The sequence below is a fragment of the Pelophylax lessonae genome (genome assembly GCF_965119305.1).
Source record: "Pelophylax lessonae genome assembly, chromosome: 12".
In the NCBI taxonomy this organism is placed as follows: domain Eukaryota; kingdom Metazoa; phylum Chordata; class Amphibia; order Anura; family Ranidae; genus Pelophylax; species Pelophylax lessonae.
Window position 1 is genome coordinate 56641580 of NC_138779.1, and position 25315 is coordinate 56666894.

At 45.1% G+C, this 25315-nt stretch overlaps 1 protein-coding gene across 1 annotated transcript in view; it reads left to right on the plus strand.

Moving 5' to 3' along the window:
* The window catches only part of SORL1 (sortilin related receptor 1), a 161899-nt gene that overhangs the window by 50850 nt on the left and 85734 nt on the right, over window positions 1–25315 (plus strand). Inside the window, exons 9-15 of the mRNA XM_082273653.1 lie at window positions 6784–6976; window positions 9949–10063; window positions 10292–10365; window positions 12696–12784; window positions 16636–16814; window positions 24022–24208; window positions 24690–24818. Coding sequence (XP_082129779.1) covers window positions 6784–6976; window positions 9949–10063; window positions 10292–10365; window positions 12696–12784; window positions 16636–16814; window positions 24022–24208; window positions 24690–24818 — 966 coding nt within the window. The remainder of the gene's footprint in view (window positions 1–6783; window positions 6977–9948; window positions 10064–10291; window positions 10366–12695; window positions 12785–16635; window positions 16815–24021; window positions 24209–24689; window positions 24819–25315) is intronic.

A 25315-nucleotide genomic window follows, 5' to 3' on the forward strand; every position in this document is an offset into this window, starting at 1 on the left:
TTGAAGGCTCTGAACCGCTCTGTGCGGGTTCGCAAGTTCCGCATGGAATCCCTGCGGTCGGTGGTGGCTGCCCTGGTTCCGGGGGAATTCATGGCCTCCATCGATTTGAAGGATGCGTATCTTCACATCCCCATTTTCGAGGGTCACCAGAGGTTCCTTCGATTTGCCATTGCGGAGGATCACTACCAGTTCGTGACGTTGCCCTTTGGTCTCGCCTCGGCTCCGCGGGTCTTCACCAAGGTGCTTGCACCGGTTCTGGCATTATTGAGGGCCCAGGGCATTTCTGTCCTGGGGTATCTGGACGACATTCTGGTTCGGTCTGCGACCAGCCAGGGTCTGGAGAAGGGCCTGTCGGTCACGATGCAAACTCTGCAGGAGTTTGGTTGGACGATAAATTTTCCAAAGTCGACACTGAGTCCGTCGGTTCGTCTTCCCTACCTGGGAATGATTCTGGACTCGGTGCAGGCGAAGGTCTTCCTGCCGGAAGACAAACTCAGAACTCTTCAGGAGGAAGTCAGGTCCCTCAGGGACGTTCCGCACTCGTCTCTGCGGACGTGCATGAGATGTCTGGGATTGATGGTCTCGGCCTTCGAGGCGATTCCCTTCGCCCAGTTTCACACGCGGGGTCTCCAAGCGGAGATCCTGTCCATGTGGGACGGGCGACCTCAATCTCTGGATCTTCAAATCTCGTTGAGTCATCGCACCAGAAGAGACCTTCTGTGGTGGCTCCAGTCCCCGATGGTGTCCGGGGGCAAGTCGTTTCTTCCTATCTCGTGGACGGTGATCACCACGGATGCCAGCCTGTCGGGCTGGGGTGGTGTTCTGGGTGTTCTGTCCGCCCAGGGAACTTGGTCGGAGGGGGAGTCTTCCCTTCCGATCAACGTTCTGGAATTGCGTGCGATAAATCTCTGTCTTCATCGCTGGACGGACCGGCTGCAGGGCTGCCCGGTTCGGGTGCAGACGGACAATGCCACGGCGGTGGCCTACATCAACCACCAAGGGGGCACCAGGAGTGCCCGAGCGGCTCGAGAAGTGGCCGACATTCTGTCTTGGGCCGAGACTCATGTCCCGGCGATAACGGCGGTTCACTTTCCGGGGGTGGAGAACTGGCAGGCGGACTATCTGAGTCGCCAGACCCTGGATCAGGGGGAATGGTCTCTCCACCCGGCTGTCTTCGTTGTTGTGCGTGAAGTGGGGTCTTCCAGATGTGGACCTGTTCGCGTCTCGTCTCAACAACAAGGTGAGAAGGTTCGTGGCAAGGACGCGCGACCCTCGGGCAGACGCGTCGGACGCGTTAGTGGCCCCGTGGCATCAGTACAAGCTGATGTACGCGTTTCCACCGATTCAGTTGCTGTCCAGGTTCCTTCGCAGGTTACACTCGGAACGCAGCATGGTGATTCTTGTGGCACCGGACTGGCCTCGCCGGTCCTGGTACGCAGACCTCGTGAATCTGGCGGTCGACGCCCCGTGGCGTCTGCCTCTTCGAGACGATCTCCTGTCTCAAGGACCGATATATCATCCTGCTTTACAGTCGCTGGCTTTGACGGCCTGGCTGTTGAGACCGAGGTCCTGAAGGAGAAGGGTCTCTCCCCAGAGGTCGTTCATACTTTGATCAACGCGAGGAAGTCTTCCTCGGGGAAGGTTTATTACCGTACTTGGAAAGCCTATTTTGCCTGGTGTGAGTCCAGGGGGTTTTCACCCCGCACGTACTCGGTTTCCCGAGTGCTGTCCTTCCTTCAAACGGGTGTCGATCAGCGTTTGGCGCTGGCTACGATAAAGGGTCAGGTGTCTGCGCTGGCCGTTCTGTTTCAACGTCCCGTGGCTTCCAACTCCTTGGTTGGCACTTTTGTTCAGGGGGTGCGGCATCTGGTTCCTCCTAGGAGGGATCCTCTGCCCCCTTGGGACTTGAATCTCGTTCTGTCTGTGTTACAACGTGCTCCTTTTGAACAGATCAGGGAGATCTCGTTGTCTATGTTGTCCAAAAAGGTCGCCTTTTTGGTTGCGATCACTTCGGCTCGCAGAGTGTCGGAGCTGGCGGCTTTGTCCTGCAAGTCTCCGTATCTGGTTGTTCATTTGGATAAAGTGGTCTTGCGACCTAATCCTTCTTTTCTTCCGAAGCGAGTTTCGGAATTCCATCTTAATGAGGATATTGTCTTGCCTTCGCTGTGCGCGAAGCCTAAACATCCAAAGGAGATGAGATTACATTCTTTGGATGTTGTTCGGGCGATAAGGGTTTCCCTTAAATCGACTGAGTCTTTTCGAAAGACGGACTCCTTGTTTGTTCTTCCAGAGGGTCCTCGGAAGGGCATGGCGGCGTCGGCCTCTACCATGGCCAAATGGATCAGGCAGACCATTGAACAGGCCTATGCCTTGCAGGGGAAGGTTCCCCCTGTGCCTGTGAAGGCGCACTCTACTAGATCTCTGAGTACGTCTTGGGCCTGTCGTCATGGGGCTTCTGTAGCCCAGGTGTGTAAGGCGGCGACTTGGTCGACCGTGCACACTTTCACAAAATTCTACAAAGTAGATGTTCAGGCATCGGCGGATGCTTCCTTTGGCCGCAAGGTTCTTAGTGCGGCAATTCCCTAGGGTCCCTTGTTGGGGACCTCTGGCTGTTGGGATAAGTTTTTTATCCCCTGGTTATTTGTCTTTTCCTGGGTTGTTGCTCCTGTTGAGCAATTATTTTTCCTGTAGCCCAGCTGGTTTCCTTCCTTTGGTAAGGTTCCTTTCTTTGATGCGGAGACTGCGTTGCCTTTCGGCGCGGATGCGTTTCCCACCCCTCATGTTTGCACTGCTTTGGGACGTCCCCATATGTGACGAATATGAAGAGGCGGCGACTGTCGGAGGACGTAAGAGAAAACTGAATTTTTGTAAAATCTTACCTGTAAAATTCCTTTCTCTGAGTCCTCCGACAGTTGCCGCCCCCGCCCCTCTTTTGGGGTTTGGTTGTATACTCTACTGCTATTCCACTGAAACTGAGATATGGTTGCAGGAAGTAGGAGGGTATTGACTGAGGGGACCACCCCTTGAGGGTGGGATATGTTAAAAGCTTTAATGTTAACATATTCTGTTGCCTAGCTACTCCTTCGGAGCAAAGTCTAATACCCCATATGTGACGAATATGAAGAGGCGGCGACTGTCGGAGGACTCAGAGAAAGGAATTTTACAGGTAAGATTTTACAAAAATTCAGTTTTTTTACATGCCGTTACTGTCGGCAGCTAAGGCCGCTAGCCATAATCATTGTGTTCTGCCTGCTGTGAAGGCGAGAGGTATTCCACCATCAACACTCACTGTGTTGAAGAGGGAATGAAATTATTTTCTCTCCTTCTACCCATGGTGGAAGGAAATCAAATCATCTATGACTTGCCATACCCTCTCTGATGTTATTAGTGTAACTGGGACACACGGTGATGGGAAATCCAATATGTTTTATTCTAATGGGTACACTTGTACTGTCTACAGTAGGAGGCGGTCTCCTTTCACTTAAGAGTGAAGGGACTTCTCCCCAACAGGACACAAATCATAAAATATAAATCAAAAGGTGTTCTATCTATTCCCTACTCCATTCAAACCTGCAAAGAAAACTTCGGCTGTTCATACACTTGGACGGATCGCATTCAGGGATGTCCAGTGTTCATTCAATTGGACAATTTCATGGCCATGGCTTATGTCAATCACCAGGGAGGCACGAGAAGTGTCCTGGCGTCTATGGAGGTAGCCGCCATTCTAAGGTGGGCAGAAAGTTTCATTCCAGTCCTCTCTGCCGTACACATTCCCCGGTTGGAAAACTGGCAGGCGTATTACCTCAGTCGGCAGGCGTTGGAGCAAGGGGAGTGGTCCCTTCATCCGGAGGTGTTTCATCAAGCTGGACTATCTGGGTCTGACTCTGGACTCTGCCTTAGCCCGAGTGCTCCTTTCTCTGGACAAACTACAGGCTGCAATTCGTCTCCTACTGTCCAGCAGATGGTCATCCCTCCGGACTTGCATGCGGGTGCTGGGCCTGATGGTGTCTACCTTTTTGAGGCAGTTCCGTTTGCACAGTTCCATACGAGGTCTCTGCAAGGGAGATTTTGGCAAAATGGGACAAGAATCCACAGTCACTGGTTCCTTCCCTTGTATTGGACAGTGGTCACCACAGTTGCCAGCCTGTCCGGTTGGGGAGTCGTCCTCTGGAAATATTCTGCTCAGGGGATTTGGACCCTGGAAGAGTCCAGACTACTGATCAATGTCTTGGAACTCGAGTGATCATGCTGTGCCTGGAACATTTTACGGGATCGTCTTCAGGGATGTCCAGTGCGTATTTAATCGGACAATGCCACAGCCGTGGCTTATGTCAGTCACCAGGGGGGCACAAGAAGTGTCCTGGCGGCTCTGGAGGTACCCGGCATTCTAAGGTGGTCAAAACGATTTGCGCCAGCCCTCTCCACCGTATACATTCCTGGGCTGGAAAACTGGCAGGCGTATTACCTCAGTCTGCAGGCGTTGGAGCAAGGGGAGTGGTCCCTTCATCCGGAGGTGTTTCATCAGTTGTGTCTCCGGTGGGGAAACCCCCGAGGTGGATCTGTTGGCGTCTCGGCTCAACAGAAAGATGTAGAGGTTTGTGGCTCAGTCACGTGATTCTCTGGCGGACGCCACAGATGCGCTGGTGGCCCCGTGGGGTCAGTATCGTCTGATTTACACCTTCCCCTCCTCTCTGACAAGACTTCTACGTAGGATCGAGGCAGAAGGGATTCTGGTCATCTTAGTTGCCCCGGACTTGGGTTGGTACGCCGATATGGTGCGGCTGGTCGCCAACGTTCTTTGGAAGCTTCCTCTCAGGGAGGATCTGCTGGCTTTGATGGCTTTGCTGTTGGACGCCAGGTGCTGAAGGATAAAAACTTACCTGAGTCGGTGATTCCAACGCTGTTAAAGGGTAGGAAATCTACTTCTAGGAAGGTCTGCCATCATACGTGGAAGACGTACATCGCGTGGTGTTAGTCTCTTGGGGTTCATTCTTGCTCTTTTTCGGGGGCTCGGATCTTGACCTTCCTTCAACGGGGGGGGGGGGGGGGGGAGGGGGTTGAACAGAAACTGGCCTAGAGCACTATCAAGGGCCAGATGTCGTCCTTGGCGGTCTTTTTTCAACGGCCCTTGGCCAAACACTCCCTGGTGCGTATTTTTCTGCAGGGAGCTTAACACTTGGCTCCTCGATTGCATTCTCTGGTACGGCCTTGGGACCTCAATTAGGTGCTCTCAGTCCTTCTTTTGAGAATTTTCAGGAGATTCCCCTGCCTAAGCTGTCCTAGAAGATGGCTTTTTTTGGTGGCGATCACCTCTGCATGCAGGGTGTCAGAATTGGCGGCGTTATCCTGTCGTTCACCTTGGTGGTTCACCGATATAAGGTGGTTCTTTGCCCCTGTCCGTCGCTCCTTCCAAAGGTTGTCTCTGATTTTCATTTGAATGAAGACATTGTGTTGCCTTCCCTGTGTCCCAAGCCAAAACATCCGAAGGAAATTGCTTTGCATGCCTTGGATGTGGTTTGGGTGATTAGGGTGTACCTGGCAGCTACGGAGTCTTTTAGGAAATTAGACTCCCTATTTGTGCTCATGGAATGGTCTCAGAAAGGGTTGTCTGCTTCCTCTGCGACCATTTCCAAATGGATCAGACAGATGGTGGTTCAGGCCTATTCCATCAAGGGTCAGGTTCCTCCTTTCCCTGTCAAGGTGCATTCTACTTGGGGGCTCAGTGCCTCCTGGGCCTTCCGTCATCAGGCGTCAGTGACGCAGGTTTGCAAGGCGGCCACCTGGTGGTCGGTGCACACTTTCACTAAGCTCTATAAAATGAATGTGTTGGCATCTGTGGATGCTTCTTTTGGCCGCAAGGTTTTGCAGACCTGGTCCTCGTTGAGGGTGTTTTTTTTTTTTTTTTTTCAAGTGGGCTCCAGTTGTTTTGGTTGAGCTCCTGTTTGGCTATAGTTTAGCCTTGGGAATTTATTTTTCGCCGTTCCCATCCCTCATGTTTAACACTGCTTTGGCACATCCCAATGGTTAAGAAGATCAGGAGTTGTCCGTCAATGAACAAAAGAAAAAATTGGATTTTTGACTTGCCATTTTATTAAAATCCATTTCTCTGATCATTAACAGACACAGCACCCACCCCTCTGTGGAGTTGTAATTCTTCTAAAACACATCTTGTAACAAAACTGAGTACCTATAGCAGAGAGGAGTATACCCCCTGGGACTGCCTATAGACGTAGCCAGACTTTTTTTTTTCTGCCTAGTGCCTTACTCCTGTAGGGGGCAGAATAACCCAATGGTTAAGATGATCAGGAGCTGTCTGTCAATGAACATCAGAGAAATGGATTTTGCAGTAACTCAAAAATCCCATTTATTTCTGTGTGCGGAGCAAGGGAGCACAGAAATAGTTTTTTGAGCTGAAGCCATGACCTTACATAGTTAAATACACTATATTGTCAAAAACTGTCTTTACATGCACATGCACATGAACTTTAATGGCATCCCAGTCTTGGTTCATAGGGTTCAATAAATCAGATATTCCCTGGATAAACTTTACCTATAATTGTTAGTATCTAGTTATATTATATACATTCAGGAATGAGTGAGGTTTGTCTACAAACAAAATACATGTGATCACCATGATATAACTCTCATTGTGATCACATGATCAGAGCCCCGCTGATTGGTTACAAATCCTTAGTTAAGGACAGGATGGGTACACATGCCTGGAAATGTTAGTCTACAAATTGTGGGCAAGAAGTGTTTGACTCCTTTTTGTATTGTATTCAGGTATCTGGAGAACGAGCCGTTTGCTGATGTCCATCGCGTGAAGGGTGTAAAGGGCGTATATATCGCCAATGTGTTAAACAAGCCACCCTCCAAAGAGAACGTGGCTACAGTCATCACCTTTGATAAAGGAGGAACCTGGGAATTTCTTTCGACTCCCGGATATAACAGTTACACGGATACCACCCACTGCCCAGTGAGTTCTCACGCTATTCTGCTGTCCTAGCATGTCTTGTTATGTTGGTATAAAACTCTCACAACCTAAAGTCACCTAAACTAGCATCATAAATGATCACACCAATATGTAAAACTCACCCTTCGTTGAAAAAAACGAATACTTGCCCACTACCTCCTGCAAAACTCCCCTGTTGGTCATTCAGCATGATGAGCAAACTTGGGTGATCAACAGGGAGGTGCAACATGGAGTGGTATGGCTTTTGGTTTTCTTCCACAAATTTTTCATTTTAGATTTTATAATGTGCAGTGCTCAGGAGCCTTAAAACAACCCATTTAGTCTCCGTTCACATATTCGCGTCCTGGATCACGGGCAGAATCGACACGTTTCTGCCCGCGATCCCGAATTGCAGCAAAACGCAGGACGCCTGTGCCATTCCCGTCCCCTCCAATTGCACCGCAAATGTGTCGCGAAGCTCTTGTACTACTTTTGCGTGACAGGCGTCCTGCGATTCTGTTTGTGGGATATTACCGTGATTCATCGGGCGACAATTGTGGCAAAATCGCGCCACGTTTAAAGTGCCATTGGAAGTGACAGGAATCGCATGGGCTTCCCGCATGATCCAGGACGCCAATATGTAAACGGAGCCTTGCACATATAAATCATAAACATATATAGTGGAAAAAATATCTCTAATTTCTTTGTGCAACATTTGTACAATATTTAGGTGAACTGAAAATCACAAACCATGGAAAAGTTCACAGTATTGTGTCTAATGGAGAAACTGAAGATTTGCAATGAAAATAAGATTATTTGTACCAATGTTTGTTGGACTATATGGACTAGGGTTGCACCGATTTAGTATTTTTTTTTTAAAGAAAATATATATGAACCATTGGATTCCAAACCGTGCAAAATCCGTGCAAAATCTGTGAATCAATCGCCAAAAAACAAATAAACTACAATAAAGAGCTGCGTGTTGTAAAGTGTAAAAACACCTAAAAAGTGAAAAGAAAAGGAACCGCGCTCAATATATCATAAATTACTACAAATCACCATAGTGAATAAACAAATAAATACATCTTCATTAAAATTATAGAAAGTAAATAAATGTTGTGAAGTCCATGTTTAAATCCCAGATGTAAATAACGTTCTTAGTGACTATAGGAAAGGTTGCTCTCCACCATCATGGACCCCTGATGACGTCAGGCCGCTTGTGGTGCTCACAGGGCTGGAGGAGATGTCGGTATAGGGCGGACGTAATGTCCGCTTTAGGGGTGGACCGACTATATATCTCTTTCAGCCCTGTGAGCATCGCAAGTGCCCGTTTGACATGTGAGATAGATGATGTACTTTTAACGTTTGAGTTGTGATAAAAAAAATTTTTAACAGCGGTTTACCCATTGCTAAACCGTGCTTCCCTGTCTTTCTATACTGGAATGTGATTCGGACAGGAATTGCACCTCATTCTGGTTCATTTTGTATGGGCTCAAATCGCACCATAAAGGTATCGGGAACATTTGCGCAAGTACTCGGTATCGACACTGGTGCAACCCTAATATGGATTATTTTGAAGCACATAACTAGCACTTTCATATTGCATGTGTGTTGCACATAGAATACAGAGATGTTTCCACTGTATATGTTTAATATTTTATTGTGTAAAGGGGTGTTTTAGGGTTCCTGAGCACTGCATTTAAAATCTGTTAGATCACTATTTTCACAGATCAGGATTATAGTTTGACGCACAACTGCTGGGTTTGATTATAGCAATCCCCCATAACCAGAAGTACCTACATTTTAAACTTTGCATATTACAGTGCTGGGGTTTTGGTGTGCAGAGAAGCTGTGTAAAGGTTTGTATTCCAGTTATGATGGCACATCAAATCTCAGTACACTGTCAATAGGTATACTTCACAGTGTGACTCCAGTTAGCTGAGAACTGTCTGATGGAGAATATTTGAAGTTCAGTTTGTGTGTATAGTGTTAGCAAATGTTAGTTTAGGATTTGTACATCCTAATGGTGTTTGTATAGGACATCTAAAGACTCCGCTTTCGATAAAAATAAAAAGTTGAAGTTGAAGTTTTATGTTAATAAAAATGAGCTTTGGGGCATGGACAACACTGACCAATCAGAATGTGCCTAGTCTGTACTACCAGCGCTGGACGGAAAGGAGAGAAAGCTGTGGGGGGTTTCAAATCCCTGGACTGGTGCAGTGGCTTGCAGGAGCCTTGGCAGCTCAGGATCATGGGAGTTCAGTACAGCGGGGAATGGGGGGCTGGAGGGGTACCGGTGTTTGGTCACCTTTACAGATTTTCTGTAAAGCTGAACTAACCCGTTAAATCTGTTTCTTGTAGTCTGTCCTCACCCTGCAATGTAGTCATTTGGTGATGACACACATTAGTAACCGCAATTCAGATAGGACAGAGAAGGTAAAAATGATGCTATTATATGGCGTAGCTTAGCTCCATGTGCAAAATATTAATTGTGCTCCAAATTCTTTATTGTACCGCCCATGATTATAAAGAGGAAGTGTAAAAGGCCCAGAATAAATCCCAGTACACATTGTAAGCTGTTTTGTTCAACCCAGCGGATTGAATGGAAAAAAAAAACTGATCGTCTACTGTACCAACACAAGCAATGTTGGTGCGGCTATCTCCCCTGCTGTGCTATTGTATTCTGACATTCTAACCCCCCCTGTGCCAGAATACACTGATCAGCGCTTGCAGCCATTAGCTGCAAGTACTGATCGGATGCTATTTTTCCAGCATGTTCCTTCGATAAATGCTGTTCATTAAACCGACTTCTGTCGGGTAGACAGCTGTAAACACTGACCGAAATTCAGCCGCTTCCTGCTGAACAGATCGATTTATGAACTAGTGTACTCAGCTTAACAGATTTCAATAGAGGTAAACAAATGCACATTCTGTATTCTATACATATAATCATTTTTATGCCTCATTGTCTCCTGTGTATTCTTCTGTGTTTTCAGAGCCCAAAGGACTGTCACCTGCACTTGGCACAGCCTCGCAGTCAGTTGACCTCTCAGGGGCGCGTCATGCCCATTGTCTCGAAGGATTCAGCGCCAGGGATAATCGCAGCGACTGGTATGTTTCTGGGTGTGGCTATCTGGCCGAATGCCAAGGAATAAAATGCAAAACGGAAAGCAGTGGGGTTGTTTATGAAACAAGCTTATGGTCAGAATCTGACCCATTTTTCAAGTGTTACTTTTTCCTGAATTGCCTAAATACTATATAACTAAAACCACTGTTTAAAATACGATCATTTCATTCTAATAGTTGCACAGTGATTCTAAATGTTGTTTCTCTCACTAGGTTCTGTTGGGAGGGACACAATTGGTAAAATTAATCTGTATGTTTCCAGCAGTGCTGGTGTTCGATGGCGAGAGGTAATTTTGTGTTTTCTTACTGGTCATAGTCATGCAAAACATCTTATTTAATAATTTATTTATTTATTGCCAAGAAAAAGTTAATGTCAAATATTACATAAAAATTACAACATTTATTCTAAGTTCAAGATCAAAACCAGACAAAGCAAATAGTACATATGTCATAATACAGAAATAGAAAATGTGAAAATATAAGTTGATGCATATTGGTCAAGCAAAAATGGCGATATAAATGTAAGCTAAATAGTACAGAATGATATCTTGACACGTTTTGTGAAGTAACGCACACTTCTTCAGGAAACAATCACCAACATTTAACAAGAAATAACATATGACTGTTTTTTGTGGGGGGGGTGATGTGGGTGGTTTTCTGTGCGGATCTTTATAAGGGCACAACAGAGTAGTGGTGGTGTCATGTGTTTTTTTGTGAATGCCCGGGTGCTGTTTTTTACTGATTCTCAAAGTACAAAAATGTGTGTAATCACAGGCTCCTGGTACACCACCATGCAGAAATAGCTCCAACAATTCAGCAGATCATTGCCACATCCCTGCAGCAGCCCCCTTATATAGGCGCCGATCAGAGAAACTATTGAGACACGGATCTATATTGAGGTTATTTGCTACACAGGTGTTCTAGTTCTAGGCCTACATTCCTCTTAGTTGAGTGGCCGCTTCCTTACAGGGTTTCACAGGCCTATTGACCCTGTGCAAGCCATGGCCTCATGCAGGCATAGATATGTGAGGAGGATGGGGTGAGCTTTTAAATGCTTTATAAGGTAGGGAGGACCCCCTGGATGGTTTTCCCTGCAATGGCTCCCTAATGGTCAGATTAGTTCTGAATGCCTGGCCTTGTCTGGAATTTCCTCTCTGTTGCCCAATCCTCTGCTTCCTTTGTGTCTAAAGAGTTTTTCTCTGCAGCCATTTCTGGTTTGCAAGGTGAGCTCTCAAAGGTTTTTACTGGCCTAAAATGCATGGACGCAAATGTGGGCGCTTCCTTCAAGATGAGGAGGAGGAGGAAACTGTCGAGGATCAGGCCTCCTCTGTAGACAAGTCCCCCTGGGTGTAATTTCAGTAGTTTAGGGCTCTCTGACTCAGAAGACCACAGTGGGCCTCCTAGTGGATGTGTTGTGTGCTAACTTGAAGTTTCCTTTTCCAGAATCCTCTTGTCACTTGCAGGAAGTGATGTACTGTATGCTGATTGGGCTCACTTGCAGAAGGTGTTTTCACTACCAAAGTGATTTAGCAATTCTACAAAAAAATGGGGTTCTTTGGCTGTTGACCTGGCTCTTTTTCTTAAATAAGACCCTGATGGTCCCAGTGAATATGGTCCCAGTCTTAAAGACTAACTCCACCTTTTGCACCATGTTACACTTAGATTTATGGTGTATCATGATGGAAATGTACAAAAGGCAATGTTACTCCTTTTTCTGTCAAGTCCCATTACGGCAGAAGTGTCAGTGCTTCCTGGGGGATTTAGGATTAGTGCCGGTTCACACTAATACGACTTGTCAGGCGACTTAGTCAGCCTGGCAAGTCGTGCACCGTTGCGGTCATTTAGTACAGGACCGGTTCTAATAGGAGCGACACAAGTCGCTCCGACTTAGAAAAAGGGTCCTGTACTACTACGGGGCGACCTGGAGGCGACTTGCATTGACATTCATTTTATGAAGTCCGTGCAAGTCGCGCAGAAGTCGTGCTGCACGCGACTTCACAGGTCGCTCCCTAAGTCGGAGCGACCTAGTGTGAATCGGCACTTAGGCTTCCCTTGTTCCAAGTTTGTAAGGCTGCTACCAGGTCTTCTCTTTCCGTGTTTACCTGGTTCTACCAGGTAGATTTTCATGCCTCTGTGAATGCCAGGTTTTTGCCGAAAGGTCTTGTAGGCGGACACTGCAATTGGTGGTGTCAGCGGGAAGTTCTGATTGTTTAAAAAAACATAAATGGGCATCTTAGAGAACACAGTATACAGAGATATGGGAAATGGTATTGACCTAAACACACACATCCACACCCACACAGGTTGCAATGGATGGACTGGTGTCTTTATTCAACCTTACCAACCATGTAGTTTTGTTACAAAAGTGAAAGAAAAAAATTTAGTGTGCGACTATTTCTCTAAACACCTCTGGGCATATTCACTTCAGTGGCTTTTCATAATGTGCAGCTTTCAGCTGTTATACCAAATTTTAGAAATCTGCAGCTGGGCCATCCAGGTGTCCTCAAACAGGAGCATAGCTGACCCTGGATTGGCCATCCTGCCCTGCCTTTAATGAGCATATTTGTTTCATCATAAAAATATCTAACATTTTTACTAATTAATGCTTTCTCTACAGTCCCTTCTAGGATCGCATTATTGCACATGGGGTGACCATGGCGGCATTCTCATGGCGATTGCTCAAGGCGTAGAGACCAACCAGTTAAAGTAAGTGATTGTTAGTGTACATGGACACCACATCAAAGTACTTTTAACCTAAAACAAAAGATCAGATCCTTTCTGTCTGTATTGTTTTCTAGATGTTAGTTTTGGGATTTGATCCCTGATCATGTGAACCTCTTGCTTTGCTGCCTTCATGCTAAGCTCCACCTACTTGCCACTCCCCTCTTTAATACAATACGTGTGCCCTTACAGGCTACTAAGTTGGTGTTCTAGTGCAGGGAAGGTGGCAGAGTTTGGACACTTAAGGTCTTACTAAACCCACAACAGTAAAATCAGTCTGTATATGCAATAAAGCATGCTGGGTCAGCCTGGACATAGCCCCACTGGACTGGGGCTGGCCTGTGAGTTAAACGCCTTGCGAGTCGCAGCATTCCCCCTGGCCAACAGCCCCCCTATTTCAATGGAGAGGGGTTCTGTCTGGAGTGATGCCCGCCTGGTTCCTGGTATGGTGAATAGCTCTCCCCCCTCTCCCCCTGGAGGGTTCTGGGGTGGATGTGGGCCCCTCATTGAGACGGTCGGACCCCTGGGTTCCCCTCCTTCCCGTCAGGGACCCTCCCTCCTCTTGTCATCTGTCCCCCATCCTGCCCCCCTCCCACTCCACATATATATTGAGGCTGTTTAGGTGGTCGGATCCACCTCCTGGAGTGGGGGGAAAGGACGATGGGGGGGGGGGGGGGGGTGTTGTACCTGGTGGGGGCTCTTGCCAGGTCCCCCCATCCCATCTGGGTCTGTCTTTGAGGCCTTTGTTCCCTCCTGGGTCCCTGTAAGCCTCGTGGTGCTGTGCAGGGCCATTTTGTTGTAGCCTGTACTATGTTGTGTTTCTATACATGGCGGCCATGTTTGTGTAGTCCGGCAGCAATTTTGCAGTGGTTTGCCATTGAAAATAGCGGAGGCCATGACAGTGGAGCCCTGTGGGTGGCGATTTTGGTGGTGTGAGCCCCTCCTCATCCCCTGGTGCTGACTTCTGGATTCTTTTACTTCCTGATCACCATGCTTGGAGTGCAGATTATCCTGATGGCTGCAGGGGCCTATTTCTGCTGGGTGGGGAGTATGATGGGGTTCTCTTTTCCTTTTTGTGGGTGCTTGTGCCTGGCCTACACCTGTCCATTTATATGCATGTGCTTCCATTGATGGAGGCTCACAAAGTTTAGAGTTGGGACCACAGACAATGGGGTGCCTTGTCTGGTCTCTGTGGCTTATGCATGTATTTGCAAACGTGTGCAACTAAACCCATGTTTTTAACGCATGCTGTTGGACAGGTCAATTCGGTTGGTAAGGAGAGCTTGGAATCTTTTTGTCTCTTGTTACTCTTGTCTCAAGGGCCAATCTTCCATCCTGCTTTACATTCGCTGGCTTTGACGGCTTGGCTGTGGAAAGCCAGGTGCTGAAGGATAGGGGTTTGCCTGGGTCGGTGATTCCGAAACTGCTGAAAGCTAGGAAGTCTACCTCAAGGAAGATCTACCACCTTAAGTCTAGGGCCAGGTGTCAGCCTTGGTGGTCTTCTTTCAGCAGCCCCTGGCCACGCACTCCCTGGTGTGTACCTTTTATTGAAGCGGTTCGACATCTGACTCCGCCAGTGCGGTCTCCTCTACTGCCCTGGGATCTGAACTTGGTGCTTTCAGTTCTCCAGAAGCCTCCCTTTGAAAATATTCGGTAGATTCCCCTGCTTACGCTGTCCCAGAAGATGGCTTTTCTGGTGGCGCTAACCTCTGCTCGCAGGGTGTCAGAACTGGCGGCATTATCTTGTCATACTCCTTACTTGAGGTTCTACAAAGTGGATGTGTTGATCTCTGCAGGTGCTTCCTTTGCCGCAAGGTTTTGCAAGCTGCTGTTTAGAGGATCGGTTTCCTCTTTGGGGGTGTATTGTTCAGATTGGGCTCCAGTTGTTTTTTGTTGAACTCCTGTTACCCGGTTGGCTATTATTTTTTTGGGATTTTTTTGTTGTCCCATGACTCATGTTTAGCGCTGCTTTGGGACGTCCCAATGGTTCAAGAATCCTGGAGAGGTGTGTCACTCAATGAATGAAAGGGAAAATGAGATTTTTGAATTACCGTAAAATCCATTTCTCTTTGTTCATTGACGAACACGGCACCCACCCCACTATGGAGTTGTAATACTTCTGACACTGCTTGTTACAAAACTGAGGACCTAAAGCAGAGAGGAGGAGTATACCACCACGGACTGCCAATAGGGGGGTAATAAAGCTTTTTTTTCCTGCCTAGTGTCCTACTCCTGTAGGGGGCAGTATAACCCAATGGTTCAAGAATCCTGGATAGCTGTGTCCTTCAATGAACGCAGAGAAATTAATTTTATGGTAAATCAAAAATCCCATTTTTTTTTATTATATATTCTTTGCACCTGATTGGGTATTCTTTACAAAGTAAAGCTTTACCACATTTCTATTTAACAAGATTGCAACTGCACTTGTAAAGTTCACAGTCTATTTGCCTTTAGTAAATCCACCCCATAAGTTTCAATGACTTCTGGTTATGAATAGTTTAAGCAGAGGGAGTGTTGGGTCTACTCCTGTCTCCTTTGCCTCCATGTTATTATAGCAGCCATAGGAAGCGACGTTAAAGAAGTTGGGTGTGACACAGCTAGTATACTAGGAAGTGATACTATGCTGAAGAGAGAGATCCAATATCAGTTGGTTTGGCATGCATTTCTCCCTCCAGCGTTTGTTTTCTTTCTTTCACTTCTTCCTTGAGAATATCACACCTAATTCCCATACAATCTAACCTCTGAAACATCAATGCAACATTGTGGAGTGCAATATTTTTCCTTTAGGTTGCAGGTTCTTTTTAGTGCCACGTAGTGCGTTTTTGGCCCCATAGTCTTCAGTGGGAACACATGAAAAATGCATGTACATGTGTTTTTGCTGCATTTCTGGCAGAGATTTGTGTAATAAAGTGTAAGTCCACCCTAACACTAGAATCCCTGCATCTACAGACATCCACAATCTAACACTAACCTATCTAACCCTGTAAAGAAGCAGGGATTTTAGTGTTAGGGTGGACTTTTACTAGAGGGCTAGTCTCCTCCCTCAAAAAAGCATGAACAACATCAAAAATGCATGTAAAAACACAAAAAAATGCGATACAAAAATGAACTGAAAAACGCACTAATATGCTCAGCACTAGTCTGAATCTAGGCTTAAAGAGGTTGTAAACCCCCCAATTTATTTTTTTCTTTTTGCAATCTGCAAGAGAAACACATAATGAGCTAGTATGCATCGCATACTAGCTCATTATGAAATACTTACCTTAGAACGAGCCCCCGCCGTGCCGTCCGCTTACCTGTATGACGGGTGACATGTCCAGTCGCCCGTCTTCTGGGATCGCGGCATCCGGCCATCTGATTGGCCAGAGCCGCGGTGACGTCACTCCCGCGCGTGCGCGCGGGAGCCGATGGTCACGGCACGGAGCTCTGAAGGAATGGCACGAGCGGCCGTTCCTTCAGAGCGCATGCACCAGTGACGTCACTGGCTGCATGTAAGGTAAATATCTCCTAAACGGTACATTTTTAGGAGATATTTACAGTACCTATAGGTAAGCCATATAGGCTTACCTATAGGTAAAAGTTACAGAGGAGGGTTTACTTCCTCTTTAATATCTGGAAAGAACTATGACCTGTCCCTACATTCAGTGCTCTGCTACATTTCAGAGATGTTTTGCTGCCAAGCTGCTGTGTGCTGTAAGCAAAGGGCTAAAACAGTGGCCATTGTAACATGTTACTGAAGTTTGGAGCGTTGTTTTGTGATAATGTGCTGCCCCCTGGAGGCAGAGACTTAACGTCCTTCTTCCTGCATCATCAGTTGTCTTTTCTTTGCCCTCTAGGTATAGTACAAATGAGGGAGAAACGTGGAAAAGCTTCAACTTCTCAGACAGCCCACTCATTGTCTATGGATTGCTGACCGAACCCGGGGAGAAGAGCACAGTGTTCACCATCTTCGGGTCGTACATTGGAGGAGGACACAGCTGGGTCATACTACAAGTCAACACAAGCGACGTCCTCGGTACAAACCTCATTTTATGAGCACATTATGTCCCTGATCTGCTGGATTCTAATTAGTGTTGCAACAGCTAATCAATATAATAAAAAAAAAAATATATATATATATATATATATATATATATATATATATATATATATATATATATATATATACACACACACACACATATACACAGCATTTCACAAGTGTGTACACCCCTCACATTTTTGTAAATATTTTATTATATCTTTTCATGTGACACTTTGCTACAATGTAAAGTGAGTGTACAGCTTGTATAACAGTGTACATCTGCTGTCCCCTCAAAATAACTCAACACACAGCCATTAATGTCTAAACTTCTGGCAACGAAAGTGAGTACACACCTAAGTGAAAATGTCAAAAATGGTCCCAAAGTGTCAATATTTTGTGTGGCTACCATTATTTTCCAGCACTGCCTTAACCCTCTTGGGCATGGAGTTCACCAGAGCTTCACAGGTTGCCACTGGAGTCCTCTTCCACTCCTCCATGACGACATCACGGAGCTGGTGGATGTTAGAGACCTTGCGCTCCTCCACCTTCCGTTTGAGGATGCCCCACAGATGCTCAATAGGGTTTAGGTCTAGAGACATGCTTGGCCAGTCCATCACTATGTTGGAATACTGCCCTGCGGCAGGGAAGGGAGGGGATCATGACCCGCTTCAGAATATGTCACAGTACATGTTTGCATTCATGGTTCCCTCAATGAACTGTAGCTCCCCAGTGCCGGCAGCACTCATGCAGCCCCAGTCCATGAAACTCCCACCACCACGCTTGACTGTCGGCAAAACACACTTGTCTTTGTACTCCTCACCTGGTTGCCGCCGCACACAATGTGAACCAAATAAGTTTATCTTGGTCTCATCAGACCACAGGACATGGTTCCAGTAATCCATGTCGTTAGTCTGCTTGTCTTCAGCGAACTGTTTGCAGGCTTTCTTGTGCATCATCTTTAGAAGAGGCTTCCTTCTGGGACGACAGCCATGCAGACCAATTTGATGCAGTATGCGGCGTATGGTCTGAGCACTGACAGGCTGACCTCCCACCCCTTCAACCTCTGCAGCTGTGCTGGCAGCAGTCATACGTCTATTTACCACTGACAACCTCTGGATATTACGCTGAGCATGTGCACTCAACTTCTTTGGTCGACCATGGTGAGGCCTGTTCTGCGTGGAACCTGTTCTGTTAAACCACTGTATGGTCTTGGCCACCATGCTGCAGCTCAGTTTCAGGGTCTTGGCAATCTTCTTATAGCCTAGATCATCTTTATGTGGAGCAACAATTCTTTTTTTCAGATCATCAGAGAGTTCTTTGCCATGAGGTGCCATGTTGATTTTCCAGTGACCAGTATGAGAGAGTGAGAGCGATAACACCAAATTTAACACACCTGCTCCTCATTCACACCTGAGACCTTGTAACACTAATGAGTCACATGACAGGGAGGGAAAATGGCTAACTGGGCCCAATTTGGACCTTTTCATTTAGGGGTGTACTCAATTTTCTTGCCAGCGGTTTAGACATTAATGCCTGTGTTGAGTTATTTTGAGGGGACAGCAAATTTACACTGTTACACAAGCTGTACAATCACTACTTTACATTGTAGCAAAGTGTCATTTCTTCAGTGTTGTCACATGAAAAGATATAATAGAATATCTACAAAAATGTGAGGGGTGTACTCACTTTTGTGAGATTCTGTATGTATATATATATATATATATATATATGCGCATATATATTTTATAATTGTCAACTATTTTCATAATCGATTAGTTGGCCTGCATACAGAATGCAATTTTCTTTTACACCTCCGTTCAGTACACCATCCACACGTCAGTAAGTGCCTGAGAACTTGTGTATGTGTGAGGAAGTGATTTCAAGTTATTCTAAAGGCAGAAGTTCTTTTACCATAACGCTATCTGCGCATTAAGGTAAAAAAAACCTCCTGTGATCAGCCCCCCAGCCCCGCCGTGTATACTACTTACCTGATCCAAATCTAGCACTGTACCTGAGAGCAGGAGCACTGCTCCCTCCCTCATAGTATTCAGATGCATCAGCCATTGGCACCTGCTTCTGTCAATCACAGCCTGTGAGGGTGGAGCCGAGATGCACTGTGTGTGTCAACAGAAGCACACAGTGCGGTTAGGGATTGAGCCCACACGAGTTTCCCCATAGCAAGTGGCTTGTTATAGGGGCACTGTGTAGGCAGGAGGAGCCAGAAGCGCTGTTGTGGGACCCCAGAAGAGGAGGGTAGGGATCCAATATCATTCCTTTGCCACTGACCTCTTCCCTCCACCATCATCTTTCTTCCACTGATCCAAGCCCCCCCCCCCACTGCTGCCTCTTACTGATCCCATCCTTCCGCCACCATCCCTCTGCCACTGATCCCATCCCATTCTTCCACCACTATCCCTCTTGCACTGATCCAATCCCCCACAGCTGCACTCAGTGGACCGATCCCACCCCCCTCACCACCGCTGCCACTGTTTCCATCCCCACCACCACCTCTGCCACTGAAAAATTGGAAAAATGAAGCCTCAAGACAAATCTAAAATGACCACCTCCTACTTTGATGTACAAGAACTGTTTGTGTGCCAAGTCCTGGACACTTAGGCAATTGGATATTTTCTGAATCACAAGCTAAATGTACATAAATGTTAATATCAAGTTATATTTTGTGTGTTTAGGTTAGGAATGCATTTGAGGTCTTTGTTAAAACATTTTGAGCAGTCCAGAATAAAAAAAAAATGGAGTTCTGACTGCTTGCATTTTTGGATAAAAAACATGAGCATTAATTGTGATGCATTGCTGAATTGAATCATTGACAGGATATTCGTAATCGAATCGTGAGACTAGTGAAGATTCACACCCCTGTGGATGTCAATAGAAAGTTAATGACACCACCAAATTGGTTTGCAGATTGCAGTGTGAACAGTCAAATGGTACAGAAATTGGTTTACATGGGGGTTCACAGTGCAGACCAAAAAAAGGGCCCTGCGCCATTAGAAACATAGAAACATAGAATGTGTCGACAGATAAGAACCATTTGGCCCATCTAGTCTGCCCAATATATCTGAATCCTATGAATAGTCCCTGGCCCTATCTTATATGAAGGATAGCCTTATGCCTATCCCATGCATGCTTAAACTCCTTCACTGTATTTGCAGCTACCACTTCTGCAGGAAGGTTATTCCATGCATCCACTACTCTCTCAGTAAAGTAATACTTCCTCATATTACTTTTTAACCTTTGCCCCTCTAATTTAAAACTGTGTCCTCTTGTGGTAGTTTTTCTTCTTTTAAATATGCTCTCCTCCTTTACCGAGTTGATTCCCTTTATGTATTTAAAAGTTTCTATCATATCCCCTCTGTCTCTTCTTTCTTCCAAGCTATACATGTTAAGGTCCTTTAACCTTTCCTGGTAAGTTTTTTCCTGCAATCCATGTACTAGTTTAGTAGCTCTTCTCTGAACTCTCTCTAGAGTATCTATATCCTTCTAGAGATATGGCCTCCAGTACTGCGCACAATACTCCAAGTGAGGTCTCACCAGTGTTCTGTACAGTGGCATAAGCACTTCTCTCTTTCTACTGCTTATACCTCTCCCTATACATCCAAGCATTCTGCTGGCATTTCGTGCTGCTCTATTACATTGTCTTCCCACCTTTAAGTCTTCTGAAATAATTACTCCTAAATCCCTTTCCTCAGATACTGAGGTCAGGACTGTGTCAAATATTCTATATTCTGCCCTTGGGTTTTTACGCCCCAGGTGCATTATCTTGCACTTATCCACATTAAATTTCAGTTGCCAGAGTTCTGACCATTCTTCTAGTTTTCCTAAATCCTTTTCCATTTGGCGTTTCCCTCCAGGAACATCAACCCTGTTACATATCTTTGTGTCATCAGCAAAAAGACAAACCATACCATCGAGGCCTTTTGCAATATCACTTATGAAGATATTAAACAAAATTGGTCCCAGTACAGATCCCTGAGGTACCCCACTGGTAACATGACCTTGTTCTGAATGTTCTCCATTGACTACAACCCTCTGTTGTCTGTCACTCAGCCACTGCCTAATCCACTCAACAATATGGGAGTCCATGCTCAATGACTGCAGTTTATTGATAAGTCTTCTATGTGGGACAGTGTCAAAAGCCTTACTAAAATCTAGATATGCAATGTCTACTGCACCTCCACCGTCTATTATTTTAGTCACCCAGTCAAAAAAATCTATAAGATTTGTTTGACATGATCTCCCTGAAGTAAACCCATGTTGTTTTTCATCTTGCAATCCATGGGATTTAAGATGTTCCACAATCCTATCCTTTAATAGGGTTTCCATTAATTTGCCTACTATTGATGTCAGACTCACTGGTCTATAGTTGCTCGATTCCTCCCTACTACCTTTCTTGTGAATGGGCACGACATTTGCCAATTTCCAATCTTCCGGGACGACTCCTGTTACTAATGATTGGTTAAATAAATCTGTTAATGGTTTTGCCAGCTCACCACTAAGCTCTTTTAATAATTTTGGGTGTATCTCATCAGGACCCTGTGACTTATTTGTCTTCACTTTAGACAGCAATCTTAGAACCTCTTCCTCTGTAAAGACACATGCATCAAACGATTCATTAGTCATCCTTTCAAGTGGAGGTCCTTCTCCTTCTTTTTCTTCTGTAAAAACTGAACAGAAGTATTCATTAAGGCAGTCGGCTAGCCCTTTATTCTCTTCTACATACCTTCCGTCCTTTGTTTTTAATTTAGTTATTCCTTGTTTTAATTTCCTTTTTTCATTTATATATCTGAAGAATGTCGTATCCCCATTTTTCATAGACTGAGCTAGTTTTTCTTCTGCCTGCGCTTTAGAAGTTCTTATAACTTGCTTGGCCTCTTTCTGCCTAATCTTGTAGATTTCCTTATCTTCATTGCTCTGGGTTTTTTTATAATTACAAAATGCTAGCTTTTTATTTTTAATGATTTGGGCCACTTCTGCTGAGTACCACAGTGGTCTCTTCCTTTTTTTGCTTTTACTGACAAGTCTAATGCAATTTTCTGTTGCCTTCAATAATGCACCTTTTAAGTAGTCCCATTTCTCCTGGACTCCATGTAATCCGTTCCAGTCTGATAAGGACTCATTTATGACTAATTTCATTTTTGAAAAGTCTGTTTTTCTAAAATCTAAAACTTTTGTTTTTGTGTGGTGAGACTCTTTCACAGTTCTTATATTAAACCACACTGACTGGTGATCACTAGATCCCAAGGTTTCGCCTACAATGACATCATATACCGAATCCCCATTTGTGAATACCAAATCTAAAATGGCCTCCCTTCGGGTTGGCTCCTCAACCACTTGTTGCAGAGACAACCCCAGTAGGGAATTTAGAATATCTGTACTCCTGGTAGAACTTGCTATTTTGGTTTTCCAGTTTATATCTGGAAGATTGAAATCTCCCATAATGATAACTTCTCCTTTCATTGTCATTTTAGCTATTTCTTCAAAGAGTAGATCATCTAGTTCTTTAACTTGACCAGGTGGTCTATATATCACACCTACACGAGTTACTGCATGATTAGCAAACTGCAACGTAACCCAAACTGACTCTATGTTGGCCTCACCAACTTGTATTAGGTTAGATTTAATGCTATCTTTCACATACAGGGCCACTCCTCCTCCTTTCTTGCCTTCTCTGTCTCTTCTGTATAAAGAGTACCCTGGTATGGTTATGTCCCAGTCATTTCTTTCATTAAACCATGTCTCCGTAACAGCCACTAAATCTACATTCTCAGATGCCATTATTGACCCAAGTTCATTGATTTTTTTTACCTAAACTGCGAGCATTTGTAGACAGGACTCTGAGCTTATCATTTCTTAACCTCTGTGCTTCTGACCTGTTCTGGCATTGTTTCGGGGGCAATTGGACTCTTGTAATTCCACTCTTTTGCCCCCCTTCCTAGTTAAAATACTCTTTCGCAAATTCTTGGAGTTGTTCACTAAGTACATTTGTTCCTTTGAGAGAAAGATGCAAACCATCTTTTTTGTACAGTTCCTTTCTATTCCAAGTAGAGCTATCATGAGAAACAAAGCCAAATCCTTGCTCTTGACACCATTTACTAAGCCATATGTTGAACTCCTTTATGCGCCTCTGCCTATCATTCTGAACATTATGCACAGGCAGAACTTCAGAAAATGAAATGGTGGATGCAAAATCCTGTATGTCATTACCAAGTGTGATGAAAGATTTTTTCACCTCTGACACTTCATTGCAAGCCAGGTCATTTGTCCCTAGATGGACAAGAACATCCACGTCCCCTTCCTGCATGCTTGCTTAACAATATTAATAATAGGTCTTCTATCTCGTCTAGCAGTAGCACCAGGGAGACATCTCACAAAACCATTTTCTTTAAGCTCCACACTTCTTATGATTGAATCACCCAGCAACAGCTGCTTCCTTTGAGACTTCACTTTATCTTTTTTGTCCTTGGCTGCAGTCTTGCATACATTAGACATATGGAGTCAATGGTTTCTCACCCTCTGTGCTTGAGTCCATATCCATGTTGTCCTTACATTCTGAGAGTGCTGCAAATGCATTTTGGAGAACCACTGACTGTGGGACAGGTCTTCTATCCACCACTCTAAGTCTTCCGGAACCTACAGTAACCCATCTGCCATTTCTGGGGGTCCTCTGTGGCAGTGGCATTGCAGCAGTCCCAGCTGGAGTTTAACAGATAATTTAAATATCTCTGATTTAAAAAATGCAATTTCCTGCTGCAGTAAGGAGAATTGTCTACAGATCTGACAGCATCCGAATCTCCAAAGAGTGGAACATGAAATAAATGCACAACAATTCCTGCACTGAACCAAGTCTGCCATTTTAAAGAGGAGAAAAAAAAAAATAAGAAAATTTGTAAATTTAAGTCAAACAAATCTTACCTTTTTTTTTTTTTTTTTTTTTTTTCTTTTTTCCCATTTTGGTGGGAATGTAATGCATTTTCAGACATACAGTTTGTGTGGCTAAATTTGTATCGCACAGACATTGCATGTGATCTGCACAGCAATGCGGTGCGAATCTCATGCAATGTCTGTGTTTGCACCAGTGTGAGCCCAGCCTTAAACTGAAAGCTCAGTGGGGAGTAATCAGGTAGTTTATGATCTAGATATAGGCAGCTGCTAATCTTGGGCGTTGTGTTTTTTGTCTCAGGTGTGCCATGCACAGAAAATGACTATAAATTGTGGTCACCCTCTGATGAACGAGGCAATGAGTGCTTATTGGGGAGAAAGACCGTTTTTAAGAGACGAACACCTCATGCTACTTGCTTTAATGGAGAAGACTTTGATCGGCCAATTACATCCTCCAACTGCTCCTGTACTAGAAAAGATTTTGAGTGGTACGTGGAGTTTTCTTATTATCTCCTGACCTCTGTGAAGTGTATACCATGCCTGCAGGAGTTTGGGTACCAGAAAAGCTGCCTTTTCCACTGTATACAGGCTATGGGCTGATACTCCTAATATTCTATGGCGGTTGGGTGTCTGCAAGGAGTTGGGAGATGTGGATGCTCCCTATCTAATCTAGAACTTTTTTTTTTTTTTTGTATCATTTTATTTTGTGCTGTTTATTATTTTTTATATTCACAAATTCCCTGACTAGAAAGGAGTTCAGCTTTTTCCTCCTTTTCCTTATGGGACTGAGCTGCTTTGCATTGCCCAGTGTTGAGTTTACCACCATGAGTTTGTCTACAGGAAGAGTCAGGCACACAAATGACCATCAGTGATCACTTGTCCGGCCTAATCTTATTTTTTTATTTATTTATTTTTATTTATTTCACTTTGTGGACTTTGCCATTTTAACACATTTAATTTCTTCTGCAGTGATTACGGCTTTAAACTCAATCAAGACCTGAAATTGGAGAACTGTGTCCCTGACCCTGAATTTGCTGGGAAGCTTTACCCCATCCCCTCACCCTGCCCTGTGGGCACCACGTACAAGAGGAGCAGAGGGTGAGTGCCTCCGGCTGGGCTCCTGGCATAACTGATAGTCCTGCTCTATTGGCTTTTTCTGTTATGGTAATACAAGTCACCTGTAGCATCCCCTCCCTAGATGAGTTAAAGAGAAATCAAACGGTTAGAGAAAGGGGGCAGGAGGATAATAAAGAAAATTGATAGGGAGTGTAAAGTTTTGCTTTAATGTTATACCACCCGAGCAACCCTTTAAACAGATTTAAAGCATTAAGGATCAGTGATCATTGTCAGTGGTCACATGATCGGATGCCAGTCCTGCCGGCTACTAATCTGTTGCTGGGACCAAAACCTGTGGACGACAGCTCAGTGTTTATGCTGTGAGCACACTCTAAGCACAATGGCTGTTCAGGGACACATACATGTGGCGTATGGACAGTTGTAGAGGGGTTATAAGCTGTCTTGATTTTTCAGTCCGGTTCCTGGAGTCCTAGAAGAGTGGCTGCACGTGTGTGCTATGTATAGAAGATCAGACAGGG